At 42.3% G+C, this 15,506-nt stretch overlaps 1 protein-coding gene across 1 annotated transcript in view; it reads left to right on the forward strand.

Moving 5' to 3' along the window:
• The first annotated feature begins 85 nt into the window (after nucleotides 1-85).
• Nucleotides 86-15,506, forward strand: part of nomo (nodal modulator) — a 36,293-nt gene continuing 20,872 nt past the window's right edge. The window contains exons 1-16 of the mRNA XM_048249035.1: nucleotides 86-221; nucleotides 1,958-2,219; nucleotides 3,615-3,763; nucleotides 4,464-4,619; nucleotides 5,164-5,249; nucleotides 5,886-6,031; nucleotides 8,459-8,606; nucleotides 8,949-9,116; nucleotides 9,604-9,764; nucleotides 10,213-10,330; nucleotides 11,122-11,219; nucleotides 11,760-11,943; nucleotides 12,292-12,422; nucleotides 13,844-13,999; nucleotides 14,423-14,501; nucleotides 15,429-15,503. Coding sequence (XP_048104992.1) covers nucleotides 203-221; nucleotides 1,958-2,219; nucleotides 3,615-3,763; nucleotides 4,464-4,619; nucleotides 5,164-5,249; nucleotides 5,886-6,031; nucleotides 8,459-8,606; nucleotides 8,949-9,116; nucleotides 9,604-9,764; nucleotides 10,213-10,330; nucleotides 11,122-11,219; nucleotides 11,760-11,943; nucleotides 12,292-12,422; nucleotides 13,844-13,999; nucleotides 14,423-14,501; nucleotides 15,429-15,503 — 2,136 coding nt within the window. The 5' untranslated portion in view covers nucleotides 86-202. The remainder of the gene's footprint in view (nucleotides 222-1,957; nucleotides 2,220-3,614; nucleotides 3,764-4,463; nucleotides 4,620-5,163; nucleotides 5,250-5,885; nucleotides 6,032-8,458; nucleotides 8,607-8,948; nucleotides 9,117-9,603; nucleotides 9,765-10,212; nucleotides 10,331-11,121; nucleotides 11,220-11,759; nucleotides 11,944-12,291; nucleotides 12,423-13,843; nucleotides 14,000-14,422; nucleotides 14,502-15,428; nucleotides 15,504-15,506) is intronic.

Raw genomic sequence — 15,506 nt, forward strand, 5'->3', positions numbered from 1 at the left:
TATGATGTCAAATCAGAAGCTGCTGCGCTAGCTGCCCGGCCTCCTCGACGAATCCAGGAAGTGCAAACTTGGTAGCTGGCTACTACGGGAGGGGGAGACTGTTGGAACTCAAACAAGCTGCAAGTTTTAACCAAATTGCTTCTTGGAGCTAAAAAGACTTGTAACAGTTCTCAAATTGTAGTCTTTTCGCAGAAATGCTGTAATGGACTCCGTTGACGCAGGTAAAAGTTGATCGATGATACTTTTGTTGTCAGCGGGCAGATGAGATGAGATGAGACGCTTTATCAATTATGCTAACAAAATAGCAGGAGACAGAGCTGGGAAGATAACAACGTTAAAGAGACGTCCGTGCTTAGCCTAACTAGCCTGCATATAATATACCCTGTTAAAGGGAATCTTATCTAATGTTAGAAGTTCGTATTTAATTGAAATCGATGTCTGTTATCCGTTGACAACTTGATAACAAAGCGGGTAACGTTGAAGTTTACGTTAAAAGTTAGCGTTGGTGTTGTTGTCATTTAACGTTAAGCTCCAGGCCCAATTCAGTGACTAATCTTAGTTTTTAGGCTATAACATGATATGTTGAAATAATTTGGGTGGCCGATTGGTACGCTAGCTAACAGTCATAACTTTAGCTTCTACTTGCTTTGGTTTGACTTTTTATTAGACTTCAGTTCAGAGGTGGACAAAGTACACAATTCCTTTAGTCAAAGTAACACCTTGTCAAATAATACTCCAATACAGGAAGGTTTTGAAGGTAGTGAAGTATTTTTTTTGCTTGAGTTGAAGTACAGAAGTACATGCTGTTAAAAATACTTAAGTATTCAAAAGTATTTTTTGTCCTCTTCAATGTGTTGTAATGTTTTATTTTTTCGTCAACAATAGGATGTACATCCCAGTTGGTCACAAGGACTTAAACAGACCTTTAGTTCCTTGCATCCAGCATCAACATTTTGCCAGCTTTCATAAGTTTGCAACTTGGAAAAATTATGACATTTTCACCAATGAATACAAAACAGGATAACTCAATTATGAGTAGTTTATTTACCATTTAATGATGTAAAGTTTTAGCTAGGTGGTGAATGACAGGTGATTGTACAATTTCATTCCAATCCATGATCATGGAGGATATTCTGATGAGGAATCTGCTGTCACTATCGTTACCACAGCCAAGTTCAAATTGAACTATTGGAAAATGGGTCTTCAATATGGTCTATTGCATTATTTCATTTAAAGAATCACTTCAAATGTGCTTACAAGTAACGAGTACTTCATGCTCATATTTCAAATATAGTGGAGTCAAGAGTAGAGTATTTGCCATTCAAAAGTTTCCAAAAATAAAAAAAATACTCAAGTACAAATACTCGAAAATCCTACTTAAGTACAGTAATGAAGTAAATGTACTTAGTTACTGTCCACCCCTGCTTCAGTTAAGCAATAACTGAAACGTCAAAGCTTGCCAACATTGTCTCGTCAACCAACCTGGTTTTTGTGGTCTGTCATAGACAGTGCTTGTCCAGAGCTCCTCAGTCAGTGTAACAGTGCTTTTTACTGCCTAAACTTGTTCCTACTCAGTATGGCGATGAACACAGACAGCAAAATTAGAATAGAACACCTTAGTGTACGTTACAGTAGTGAATCTACTATTCACTGCCCAAAACTGTTAGCCCTACACACTACATGACAGAATGGCAGTGTGTAAACAGACATGCACAGTGAACAACAACACAGTAAGCAGTAAGTAGGGCTCTTACGAGGCTACTCTCTTGCAAATTACTTCTCTCTTCAACCTGAACCTTCAGTTCTCTCTTCAACCTATTTCAAAAGAAAAAAAATAATCGAGTCAGCAGTGGAACATTATGTCTTGAGTCCACATCACATTATCAGACACAATCTGCTGCTTCATGGCGCTCAGCTAGTTCAATGACACTTGATTCTTCCTCTTTTTCACCACCAGTGTTCCTGCCCGATCGGGGCAGAGGTCCAGCGAGCAACCCTTTGCTGGACCAGCTACCCAGCTACCAGTCCCTGCTCTACCGCCGGAAGCCCTCCAATGCTGCGGGCAGCACCAAGAGGAGGAACAGCAGCTTGCGCGAGCGGTTTGGGTCCCTGACCAACCGATGGACGGCCGGTCGAGCGGACAACAAGCAGAAGACCGGCATTCTCCAGAGGCCGGTCCGAGAGCAGCCGAAGAGCATGGGGGACAAGCGAATGGACCGGTGAGTGTCCCACTGTCTTTATTGTAGATTTAAAGGTGCTTTTCACCAGCATGGCGGACCACATCTCACTTTTGACCTTTGATCACAGAATAAGAGCGGTGTTCTTTGGAAACATATAGCCAGGAAGAACCACATAGCCTACTTTCACAGGAAGGCCCCTTGACTGACTGATGACTAACCACAAGTGTTCTTGAGGGTTCCGTATGCTGCAAACAAGCAACTTGTCTGTGGGTGACGGCTGTGTTCAGTCACATACCATAGCACACAGCAGTGTGTGTGGAGCGACACAATAGCGCCAGCTTCATGAGCAATCTGCACCATTATGATTCATTACATTTAGTGGGAGAGTTAGCCTAGTGACTGTTAAATGGCCATCATCGCCCTAACAGTTGTTGGGACAAAAACAATTCCCTTATGCTCGATGTTGCAGCATGTTCTTAACTTCATCGTGGAGTTGCACCTCACCTAGTAGTTTGCATTTGTCAGTTTCGCTACATTTTCCTACACCACCAGCCCCCTACCCCCTTCCACGGTCTGTGTGAAGTGAACTGGAGCATAGTTGCTGGGTGTGGTGCAATGTTTGTATATGAGAGAAAGAGAGTGTGCATGTGTGTGTGCTTTGTGGCATGTTTACGCATGATTAATTATGTGTAGGTATGTTTGATTGCTCCTTTTGTGTGTGTCTGTCTGTCTGTCTCTCTCTTTCTCTCTCTCTCTCTCTCTCTCTCTCTCTCTCTCTCTCTTTCTGTGTGCATCGGTATAAACTGCCTGGTGTGGTATGTCTGTGTGGGTGTATGTAAAGGCGTGGGCTCGTTCACACCATCACATAATGAGGGACAAGAAACAGTTGTAAAGAATAATAATTTATTTAAAGAAGTACAATCAAATCAGGTCAATAATATGTGTCTAGGGTATGTTGGTGCGATGTCGTGCGTGTATGGATGTGGTGAGCGTCTAGTAGATCAGTATCAGGATGTTAGCTGCAAAGGAAGAAAATTATCATTAAAATAGAGTGAGATGAAGAATGATAGAGAGCGTGTCCGTGAAGGGAAGAAGTCAAATAGTGCCTATATGAAAGGAAAGAGTGCCCAATTGAAAGAGAGAGAGAAGCCCCTTTGATAGCCCAACCCTAAGTGCAAGTGAAACCAATAAGGCACTTAGGCTGCCTAGGACACCCAGGCCTAGCACTGTCCGTGCACTGACTGCACTAGACCCATAGGGGCCGTGGTTTGCACCCAGGTGGGCGTCACAGTGTGTGCGAGCGACCAGCAGTTTGTGTGAGCATGTGGTAAACTGCCTGGTGTGTGTATCTAACTGCTGTGTGTGTTTTTGTCTTTGTGTGTGTGTATAACTGCTGCGTTAACGTGTGTGTGTGTGTGTGTGTGTGTGTGACAGAGACCTGCGTCTGGAGCAGGACCGGCGCCGGCACGGTTGGAGCCAATGGCAGCGGAGCATGCGGCGCTCCCTTCGGCGCCTGCGGGACGACGGCATGGACTGGCTCCGCAGCCTGGAGCTGTGGCGTGGCGACATCCACATGATTGAAGGTGCGCTATGGCCCGACCACGGCCGCAATCTCTCACCACCACCGAACGCGCTCACATCCGGGCCCGCCTCACAGCTCAGGCCTGTCCCAACACGACTAGCCATTCATTAACAAGCGAAGCCAGAGTTAGGAGTTTGTCTCCTAGGGGATCAGCATTCTGGATTCTTACGTTGACATTTGGGGTCATTTCAGTGACTGAGAGGGACATCCAATAGTTAATATGTAAATATGATCTGAAATAGGAAAACACTCCAAATAATGAGTTGTTGGTGATTTAAAAAGTGAAATTTGGATTGCTGTCCTATTTTTTAGGTACAATATTCAGTTTGATGAGGATTCAGCACCCAGGATTCAATTTATTCTGTGGAGTTGAGCATGTTGTACTATTTTTAACACTTCAATACAAGTAATGATGCACCACCCTGTATGGAGTTGACAGTGGCGTGGCGTGGAAGTGTTTGTGGCTTGGTGTTTCTCAAAAAGCCAGCGGTTAGAAATACTCAACAGTCAGAGTTGCTAAAGATGATAGACTAAATAGACTGTCATTTCTGTCTAGGCTCTGTTTTTCCATGATTATCTCTCTCTCTCTCTCTCTCTCTCTCTCTCTTCTCTGGCCTTGTGCAATAATAAAATGCATTGCAAAAATAGCAAAAGTGAGAAAGTGCAAATAGACAGTTTTATCAGCTAACATCAGCCCCCAGGCATGTTTGGTACAGGCATCCTGTCGTACTTCTCCTTCCTCCGCTTCTTGGTGCTGCTCAACTTTGTCATGTTCCTGCTCATGTTCGGCTTCGTCATCTTCCCCATCATCGTGGCGCCCAGAGCCTCAGGAAACATCACCTACCATGCCAGTAACAGTACGTGTTCTGTTTGACGGAGTTACGCGTAATAGCATTGTGAAATATATAAACTGAAATATCTTTTAAAAGTCTTAAATTCACTTCACATATGTGACAAAGCGTGAGCAGACCTTTCTGTTTGTTCTGTTTTCCCTTGATTGTCTTGATCAGTCACACGGTACTTTTGACACTAGGCTAATGAATTGATGATCTGTTTGACTTCAAAAAGGGCTCAGTAAATGACAAAAAAAATCTGCTGGTCTAAAAATAAGAATATAACTTTAGTTCGGCAAGATGTGTTTTTTTGTGTGTGTCTGACGCCGAGCATACCAGTGGCATGCAATCTTGTTGTATGTTAGTGTGTGTTGGTGCTAATAAGCTGTGTGTGTGTGTGTGTGTGCCTCTGTGTGTGTATGTGTGTCCCTCTGTGTGTGTATGTGTGTGTGTGTATCCCTCTGTGTGTATCCCTCTGTGTGTGTGTGTGTGTGTGTCCCTCTGTGTGTGTGTGTCCCTCTGTGTGTTTGTGTGTGTGTGTGTGTTGCCATGTGAAATTGTGTTGCAGTAAGTGAGTGCAGCGTTTACCCTGCTAAATCCCGGCAAGGCCTGGTGGTTTTCCACGAGTACATCACGGACCTGCTCTCAGGGACGGTGAGCAGCACGTCTCCACACCAACACAGCTCTATACAAACACAACTCTACACAAACGCATTCTACACACACCGCACAACTCCAACACAACTGTACACAACCACGCTCTTCAGCCAGCACAACTCTACACAAGCACATTCTTCAACCGACACCAAAACACAACTGGACACAACATGCTCTTCAACCAACACTAGCACAACTCTACACAAACATGTTCTTCAACCAACGCCAACACAACTCAACACAAACACGTTCTACACACACCACACTACACTGCAACAACACAACACAAACAGACATAAACACCTTTCACTCTCAATAATAATGTATGAAAATAATGAATGAAATACAATGAAATATAATGAAAATAATGTATTTCGTAATAATGTATATAGTTTTTTCACCATTGCAGAATGTTGTTAAGTTACAATTAAGTCTGTCTATTAGTTTAGGTGTTGTGTACATGATTGACTGCTTGCAATAGGTTCCCAGAACTGAATGGCCAGCATAGATGAAAGCGCAGTTCAAAACAGCTGTGTTAGTTTTAAAATATGCATTACCTCTGCCCATGCCTGTGTTGTTGACTGAATTAAACAAAGGGGATACTCGTGTTGTTCATCTCCTTGGTGACCGCAGGGCTTTCTGGAACAGACCTACCTCTTCTATGGCTACTACCGAGTGGGGGGTATCCATTTCCCCATGCACTCGTACAACCTCCCCCTGGCCTACCTGCTGGTTACTGTGGCCTACCTCCTGCTCAGCCTCGTCTGGATTGTGAAAAGGTACAGTGCGAGTGAGAGCGCTATTTCATTGGTTTATTTTTTCACTGTGAAGTTTCCCCACACGTGGGATGAGAGGGACTCTGAAAAGCCTTGTGCCAATGCATGGCTCTGCTGTGGTGTGAAGGAGATGACATGGTACAGTTAGAATCATTAGGCCCTGGCTGTGTGAGCTTGGTGATGTTTTCTATGGCTGTGGATGCCTTGTGATGTTATGAACTATATCTTGTGGAGTGTTAGTTGTAGGTTTAGTATGAGCAATGATAGAAAAGGTGGTAAATATTGCAGTTTGGCTTGCTAGATGTAAGTCACAGAGACGTCTCAGAATTTAGCAAAAATATTTCAAAATAATTTATATTTCAATTATAAGTCATAATCACAATTAATCAATTGATTAGATTAATTGCACAGCCCTAGTCTACACACACACGTCACAAATGAGACATCCTGACATTTAAGTGTCCCCTACTGATGACTTGTAACTGTATTTCTGGGCAAGCAGTTTCTTTATGAAAGCAAGACCACTGAATCATAAAATCACTGAACATTTGAACAATGCTCTGGGCAAGTCAGTAGTGTTGTTGTCTATGATTCCTTGTCCCTCATTAGAGCAGGAACCTGTGTAATGGAGTCATACATTGATAAATATCGATAATTATCAGAGGAAGGATACAGGATGTGCCCATTACAGTCAGACTGACGTTCACCCAGAAGCCCTGCTTACCCAGCCGTCACTGGGAGCAGCCTGAGTACTCTGCTCCTCGTAGATCAGAACAATATCTCTCTGGTGTCCCCTTCGCCTTAGGGCATCTGATAGCGTTTTTCCAGGAACTTCAAAGCTGATGTCGACGGTCTCTTCCTCTTGAATACGTCATTGGCCTGCTGCTGGAACCTAGTGTCCTAGTTGGCAGCTAGTGTTACCGTCCCTTTTCTGGACAGAAGCTTCCTGCACAGAATCCTTCCAAATCGCTCTTTTCCGACCGTTTGTTATTTAGCTTTGAGGGCCTGGTTTCCGTCCCGGACATGGAAAAGAAAACGTTCCCTTCTCTTCCCAGCGCTCTTGTGGACCCGTAGTTCTTTTGTCTCTTTATGAACATGATGACCTCAAAGGGCCTGCAAGTAGCATGACGAACAACAGACAGGGAAAAGCAACAAAAGAATGGAGATACTCCTGTATGGAAAATCAAAAGCCTTTATTAAATACTGGCTTGATGCCTACGCATCATGCAACCACTCTCACCTCTCTCTACCTGGTAAATGTGCACACCTGTGTTGCTCTGGCATGCCCTGATGATGACTAAAGGTTTAAACGTGTATACATGTAGCCAGTATTTAATAAAGGTTTAAATGTGTATACATGTAGCCAGTATTTAATAAAGGTTTAAATGCGTATACATGTAGCCAGTATTTAATAAAGGTTTAAATGCGTATGCATGCATCAGTCTTGAATTTCCCCTAGGGTTCAATAAAGTATCTATCTATCTATCTATCTATCTATCTATCTATCTATCTATCTATCTAAAGGCTTTTTTTATTATTCATGCAGGAGTGCCTCAATTCTATTGCTTTTTCACTGATGTCGTAGAGACCCATTTTGATGAGCACCCTGTAGTTTAACTGCAACAAAATATCATTGACCCAGGAAAGCGTTCCCCTTTCTTTAACAACATGCTGTATCTTGTGATGCTGAGGCAAGATAATAAATTCTTTCGGTTTGTTTGGGGATGGGGAGGTGACGTGTCGGGACAAATGTCATTGTGAAATTGTCGGTAAGTGACCAGGAAACTTCTGCCCACGTTGTGCAACATGCTAGGTGTGGTTGCACCACAGACATGGGTCAGTTGTTGTTTACTCACCACGCTGAGACAAGACACTGAAGCATAAAGACTAATAACACATTTATTGGGTACAACAGCCAAACTGTCAACTCCCATTGTATCCTCAAGCAGTGTCTTAATAAAGAGTGTGTCCAGGTCAAAGATCAAACCTGTTGAGCAGATAGACTTTGGTTTTACATGACATGACATTAGCGAGCATGTTTTGGGTAAAGTTTTCATTGTGAACTATGATGAGAGCTATGCTGAGAGCTGAGAGCTGGCTTGCTATTTTAAAACCCAGTCACTTTGAATAAAAGTGGGGTTCCTCTTTCAAGGAGCTGATGGTGTCTGTAGTGCCATCGTCACAACCACAAGTAACACCCACGTGTTCACAGGATGTCTGACTAGTGCTACACAAAGGCACACTAGAACCATAATTTTTTTCACATATGGTCTCTATAAAAATCATTTTATATTTATGCAACATAAACAGTAACCTTTCTTTCTTTCTTTCTTTCTTTCTTTCTTTCTTTCTTTCTTTCTTTCTTTCTTTCTTTCTTTCTTTCTTTCTTTCTTTCTTTCTTTCTTTCTTTCTTTCTTTCTTTCTTTTCAGATCTGCTGCAGGCTTCAAGCAGAACCTAATCCAGGATGAGGATCGCTTCCAGAGCTTCTGCAACAAGATCTTTGCCGGCTGGGATTTCTGCATCACCAATGAGAACGCTACCAGACTGAAGAGGAGCAGTTTGCTGTACGAACTCAGGGTGGGAAGGCCTTCTACTCTTCTGCTTATCTTTGCATGCTCTACCCTGCACACACGCACGCAAAACTCGCTCACAAACTCGCTCACAAACTCGCTCACAAACACAAAGTTAAAAGTTAAACTTTAAAGAAACTTAAAAGTTTCAAGAGGAATAGTAGAGGATTGTGTTATTTAGAGAAAGAACAAAATATAACACACACCTCTAAATATACATTAAGTCACTACATTTGGAGAATATTCTCCATTCTTTAGTGTGGACAATGGAATTGGAGCATTTCTACTGCAGAAAAAGACTGTGTCTGTGGCCTGTGACTAATACGATGACCCAACCGTAACCTTGCAGACAGACCTGGAGGAGGAGCGCATCAAGCAGAAGATCGCTGACCGCACACGCAAGGACAAGTGCCGCATCTTTGCGTTGCGCCTGGTGCTGAACGTGTTTGTGACCGCCGTGCTGGCCAGCTGCTTCTACTGCATCTACAGAGCCACCATGTTTTCCCAGCTGGCCCAGGTAACAGACACACGCAAGTGCACACACACACACACACACACACACACACACACACACACACACACACACACACACACTTTCACCTTCTTTGTGTGGACATTTGCTTTAGTGTACTTGAACCAGCAGATGGTATCTTTGTCACTGTATAATCCCTAGTAATGTCAAAATGAGCTGCACAGATATATTGGTTTGCAGTGCAGTTATTCAGTACAATCCATGTAATCTCAAGTGGTACCAAGAGTCAGTAAAGGGAGACAGGATTTCTCCTTCTGAGCTCTGTGTGGAGGCTTGGTCCCTTGTATCTGAACCATCAGATGGTCTTTTGGGGTAATATAAGCTACGTTTTTTTAAGCTGCGGTGTTGTTCAATCATGTATCATCTGTCTAGTGCAGTGTCATCATGAAGTCAGTAGGAATAATTATGTACCAGTATCCATTGCAGCAGTTTTCTGATTCGTTTGTGTGTGTGTGTGTGTGTGTGTCAATAGCAAAAGAAAGAACCGGTGAACTTCATCGTGGACCTGATCTTGGAGTACCTGCCCTCCATCGTCATCACCATGGCCAACTTCATGACGCCGCTGGTTTTCAGCCTCATCATCCAGTTTGAGGACTACTCCCCTGCCTTCGAGATCCGCTTCACCCTCATGAGGTGTGCAGGAGGACACACACGGCTAACCGTGATTGCACAAGTCATTGTCGTGGTTGTACCCAGCGGATGGTGGTAGTGTAGTGGCTAAGGAGCTGGCCTAGCGCGCAGTAGCCTGAAAAGTTGTGGGTTAAATTCCCAGCTTCCACCGTTGTGCCCTTGAGCAAGGCACTTGCTCTGGGGACAATGTAGTAGAATTGACATGTGTAAGTCACTTTGGATGGGACAATGTAGTAGAATTGACACGTGTAAGTCACTTTGGATTGACATGTGTAAGTCACTTTGGATGGGACAATGTAGTAGAATTGACATGTGTCACATTTGGATGAAACGTGTCTGCTAAATTAATACATGTAAATGTACTGTTCCTGCAGTGTAGGAACCTAGTGCCCCCACAAACACAATCTTTTGTGAGTTTCACGTCAACCTCTTGTGTCCCCCGTGTCCTCAGGTGTGTGTTCATGCGCCTGGCCAGCATCGGGGTGCTGCTCTTCTCCCTCTGGGCTCAGATCACTTCCTGTGATGGCAAAGAGTGTTCCTCTTGCGGCTACAACCACAAACTCTACCCCGTAAGTACCAGGGCTGCTGCTAACCAATGGTTTCATAGTCGATTAATTTGTCAATCATTTTTTTAGCGATTAAACAATTAGTTGTTTTATCAATGGAATATTAGTGAAAAATGTCGATCAGTTTCCCAAAGCCCAAGAATCTATCATCAAATGCCTTGTTTTTTCATGTTCAAGTTCAAGTAGTTTATTGTCGTTCACTCATAACAGGGAATTATAAGTAATGAAACTGTTGTACTCAAGAGCCAGCTTAACTTTAAGAATAAATTAAAAGTAGTAATTAAAAAGGTATATTGTGTGTGTGTGTGGGGGGGTTACCTGTGTGTGTGTGTGTGTGTGTGTGGGGAGAGGGTATGTTGTGTGTTTGGGTGAGTGCCTATTCCACACGTAATAGATACTGTATGCCAGTAAGTAAAGCTGAAAATATTCACGTTTAAAAAGCTACAATCCGAGAACTTTGATGTGTTTTCCTTAAAAAAAAAAAAAAAAAAAAACACACAAATCGATTAACTGTTTTCCAAAATAGTTGGCGATGAATTTAATAGTTGACAATTTATGGATTAATGGATTAATTGTTACAACCCTTGTGCGTGCTTTGGCTTTACATTAAGACTAGTTTCAGTGAGGTGCTATAAGAACATGCTGACATGCAGTGAATAAATGAAGATACAAAATGAAAGCAAATACCGCTATATATATATATATATACACACATATACATATATACACATTCTAATAAAGAAAACGTCCATGTGGATACACTTGAGCTGATTGTTGATTCCTCTGGTTGGCAGTGTTGGGAGACACATGTTGGACAGGAAATGTACAAGCTCATGATCTTTGACTTCCTCATCATCGGAGCAGTCACTGTGTTCGTGGAATTCCCTAGAAAGTAAGTTTTGGGGTAATGTGGCCATTGCTATCGGGTGAATCCTAATTGTGAAGATCATTTTCACTAACAGCATAAATTAGACACCAAAGTGACCTCCAATCGAGTCAGGATAGAAATACACATGTTTATGTAGAGTTTATAATATGACTTTTTTAAGCTACTGAGCACTGTCACATCTTGTACCAGCAGGAAGAGATGGCCTTGGCTAAGCTGAACACACTGTGTGAAAGAGATTGGCTGGACTCATTTTTATCTTATACGGTTCTTAAAAAAGTCTTATAGGAATGTAGTGAGAAAAGGACTAAACTGGGTGTTGGAAAAATGACCTCTCCTCTTTGTAATCCCTCCCCCTCGCATTGGCTGTGCACATCTTTAACCAGTGTGTGTGTCTGTGTCTGTGTCTGTGTCTGTGTCTGTGTCTGTGTCTGTGTCTGTGTCTGTCTGTGTCTGTGTGTGTCTGTGTGTGTCTGTGTCTGTGTGTGTGTGCGCGTGTGTGTGCGTGTGTGTGTGTGTGTGAATACTGCGGTTGGCTGTTTTCAGGATCATCTTTAACCACTGTGATTGTGGCCTGGCCAAGTGGTGGGGCCAGCAGGAGTTCGCCATCCCCCAGAACGTGCTGGAGATCGTCTACGGCCAGACCATCTGCTGGATCGGCACCTTCTACTGCCCCCTGCTGCCCGCCATCAGCACCCTCAAGTACTTCATCGTCTTCTACATCAAGAAGGTATGAACCACACCAACCGTACAAAGCTCATATCACGTGATCATTTCACATATGCGTATGAAATCTTGTTTGTTGTATTATTCCATATGTAGAGTTCAGTGTTTTTGCAAAAACCTCTGATGCTCGTGCATGGTTTTGGCTCTGTAAATGGGGTCATTGCCTTTCATGAAAGCAGACTGGATGTCTCTTTTCGTGCTGAATTTAAAAAAATAAGAAATTGAACTGATCGTACTCCCTAAACATGACCCACATTTGAAGCCTGCATAATGTCCTGCACTTGATTGTAGCTCATATGTTGTCGTGTCACTAGATTTTGACTTTGTGTGTGTGTGTGTGTGTGTGTTGCAGGTGAGCCTGGTCAACAACTGTCGCCCCTCCACGCGTCCGTTCCGAGCCTCCAGCTCCAACTTCTTCTTCCTGGTGGTGTTGCTGATCGGCCTGGCCCTGGCCTGTATACCAGTGATGGTCAGCATGGCGCAGTAAGTCCACCGTCAACAAACTTGAGCAGGCCACTCAGCCTTATTTGGTAACATCCTGAAAAAAAAGAAAGAAAAATAAATCCAATGCCCCACCAACCAGTACAGTAATTATATAAACAAGTAAACGGTTACAATAAAATACACTAATGACTCTGTTGTCATTATAGAGAACTAATGGGTCTGGTGTGATGTGGTATGGTGCTCCAGTGCCTCAAGAAGTATGCTGTAGAAATCAACAAATGTCTATTTTAACCACACAGTGTATTTATTACCAGTAATCACTGAACACTCCATATTAGATCTGGTACTTGTTAGATCCAGACATTCCTATCTAGTCAGTAGCATGCAACATAATTATTTATGCATCCTCCTTCTGAGCATATAATTCCCAGTAATGAGTAATGTAATGAGTAAAGGCTGGCCTGTTTGAAATTGGCTCATTTACCGTTAAAGTAATTCTGCTGTGAGGAAAAAAGCAAATTTATTCATCAAGCATCATTCAAGTCAATTCTGTTAAAGATTATTGTCTGAAAAAAAACAAAAAAACAATTATCTACAGAGTTTGTAAGAGACAGAATACTATAAATCAAGTCAAGAGCTGTTTTATCTCTGGAGTCGAAGTGCAGGTGCACCGAAACAAAGGGCAGTCCAGAGAAAGAGGAAATCGCAAAATGTCACTAGCAGCAGAGCTAAAATAGGCCAGAGGCCAAACGGGGAAACAGTAGTTACTTGTCAGATCAAAGTTGAGTACACAAGTTGACTAAAATATAAAGTAATAGTAATATGATAACACGTGTGAAACAGGTTCTAGTCAAGGCACAATCATACTGTTTACAGTAATTGTCATATAATGGAAAGTTGAATGTTTCAATGTTTTTAGATAAAACCTAATGGGTGATGTATTTTGAAGTCAGAGAGTGTGTTTTCCTGCTTTGAAACATTCCACTGATGTGCGATAAGGTGACTGGGATCTCACCACCAGGGTTCAGTTGCTGTATGCATTCCCAATTACTCTTATCAAGGTTCAAGGTGAAAACTCACTCCCTATGAGTTGTGGAATGTGAGCTATATCCTTGCTACACAGACAGCAGAGGAAAGATTACTATTGATTGATTACTGACCACTCCGCTTCAGCCCTCTCTGAACTGTGATATACTGTAGTAGGGCTTAGCCTCCCCACAGTAACTTTCCATAACTTTTTAACATGAATCGTAATATCGCTGATTAAAATAATGTTGTGCTCAATGATGGCCAAAGAACTGATTCCTTTACTTGCGAGTGGAATAAATATAAAAAATATAAATAAATAAAATAACACATCATCATGTAAGGGAGAGTGAACTCCTTATCCTTATATGTATATATCTTATATCTTGTATACTCCTTATATATATATATCTTGTTCACCTCCTCCCTTTCAGGATCCAAAGTTCCAAGGCCTGCGGACCGTTTATCAGCTTCACCACATCCTGGGCAGTGGTGCCAAAGACGGTAGAGACACTTCCTGGGGGCCTGAAGACCTTCCTCTACGCGCTGGCCTCCGAGCCCTTCGCCGTCTCTCTTTTTGTCGTCACATGGTAAGTGTCAGCTGTTTTTTTAATCTGTTTTACGCATCCCATCCATGCTTACTATTAGATACTTTCCCATCCATGCTTACTGTTGGATACTTTTAATATAAAATGACTTAAATTATACAGTCTGGCTAACAAACCATTTTCACTGAATTTGATACATTTTTCAGTTTTTGAAACATTCAAGTTTTGGGGAGGTTTTGCTACCAGATAGATTTAGCTTTTTTTGTTGTTGCAAATGTAGCATCATTTACATAAAGCATAAAGTATAATGCATAATTTTAGTGTAACAAATTAAGTTACAAAAATACCTCTCTGAAAGTTTTTTTTTTTTCATGAAAGAGCATGAATCTCTGCTCTTGTGTGTCAGAAAGTGCTATGTCTCTGATTTCTTCAGCTGTGCTCACACGTTTCTCTGCTTCTTTGCAGCCTGGCCATGTTCTATGTCATCGCACTAGCTGGAGCTCATAAGAAGGTCATCAACCAGCTCAGGGAACAGCTTGCCATGGTAAGAGTACTTGGTATTTAATGCTTCTTTGCACCTCTGGTTGGATGTCAACTGCATTTCATTGGCTATGTACCTGTACTCTGCTAAATTACACTAAAGTGAATCTAATCTAATCTAATCTAATCTAATCTAAGAGAGTTGTGGTTTTAGGCTGTAAGCAGTGCCATCTTTCAGTTGCTTCACTGACTTTGCGGACTTTTGAAGGAGGCTGGGCACTTTAGTCAGAACCAGTGGGGTTCACTGCATAGATTTTGCATGAGCTGACTGTCACAGCTGTAACAGTTACCATAACAGAAATAGAAAAATGATTTCAAAGCAACACAGTATAGCTTAAAACGACAGCATCAAACTCATTTTGAAGCTGCATTCACAGAGAATGGGGGTATATACTGTAACATTGCCAATGCACACCTGGAATGCCTGATATTGCTCTATGTAATTTTGTCGCAGGTTGGAGCATGACTATGGTTTTAGGCTATCTAAAATATCACATGCATTTGTGAAGACTTCTAAATTTAGTTTGAGCTTTCCAGCCCCTTCTCACACAAATAGAAATCTTTTGCAGCCTCCTACACGCAAATGCCCTGTGAGCTGTCACAAGGAGATATGCACATTTGGCCAACCCGGATGTCAGGCAAATTATAAATATTAGCAACGTAAATTGTGATTAAGGGCTTGGGTTTGGTGCGACAGCCATTAATTGGCCACCTAATAAAATGCCCACATTAATCTACGGTCACACCAAACCAAAGTCCCTCATGACATAAATACTTTATCTGTTTTGCGCTGGTTTCCTTTCCTTTGGTTGTTATCACTACCCACCTGTGCATGTCTCGCCATAGCTTATCAATTTTGATTATGTATATTATTACAGCAATGATCATAATCATATATATATATATTTTTTTTTTTTTTTTGCGTGTTCAGGAGGGCCGGGACAAGCGCTTCCTGATCCAGAAGCTGTGCCAGGCCCAGAAGAGGGAGTCAGCCGCCCGCTCCTCAGCC

Source organism: Alosa alosa, chromosome 7, assembly GCF_017589495.1.
Source record: "Alosa alosa isolate M-15738 ecotype Scorff River chromosome 7, AALO_Geno_1.1, whole genome shotgun sequence".
NCBI lineage: Eukaryota > Metazoa > Chordata > Actinopteri > Clupeiformes > Clupeidae > Alosa > Alosa alosa.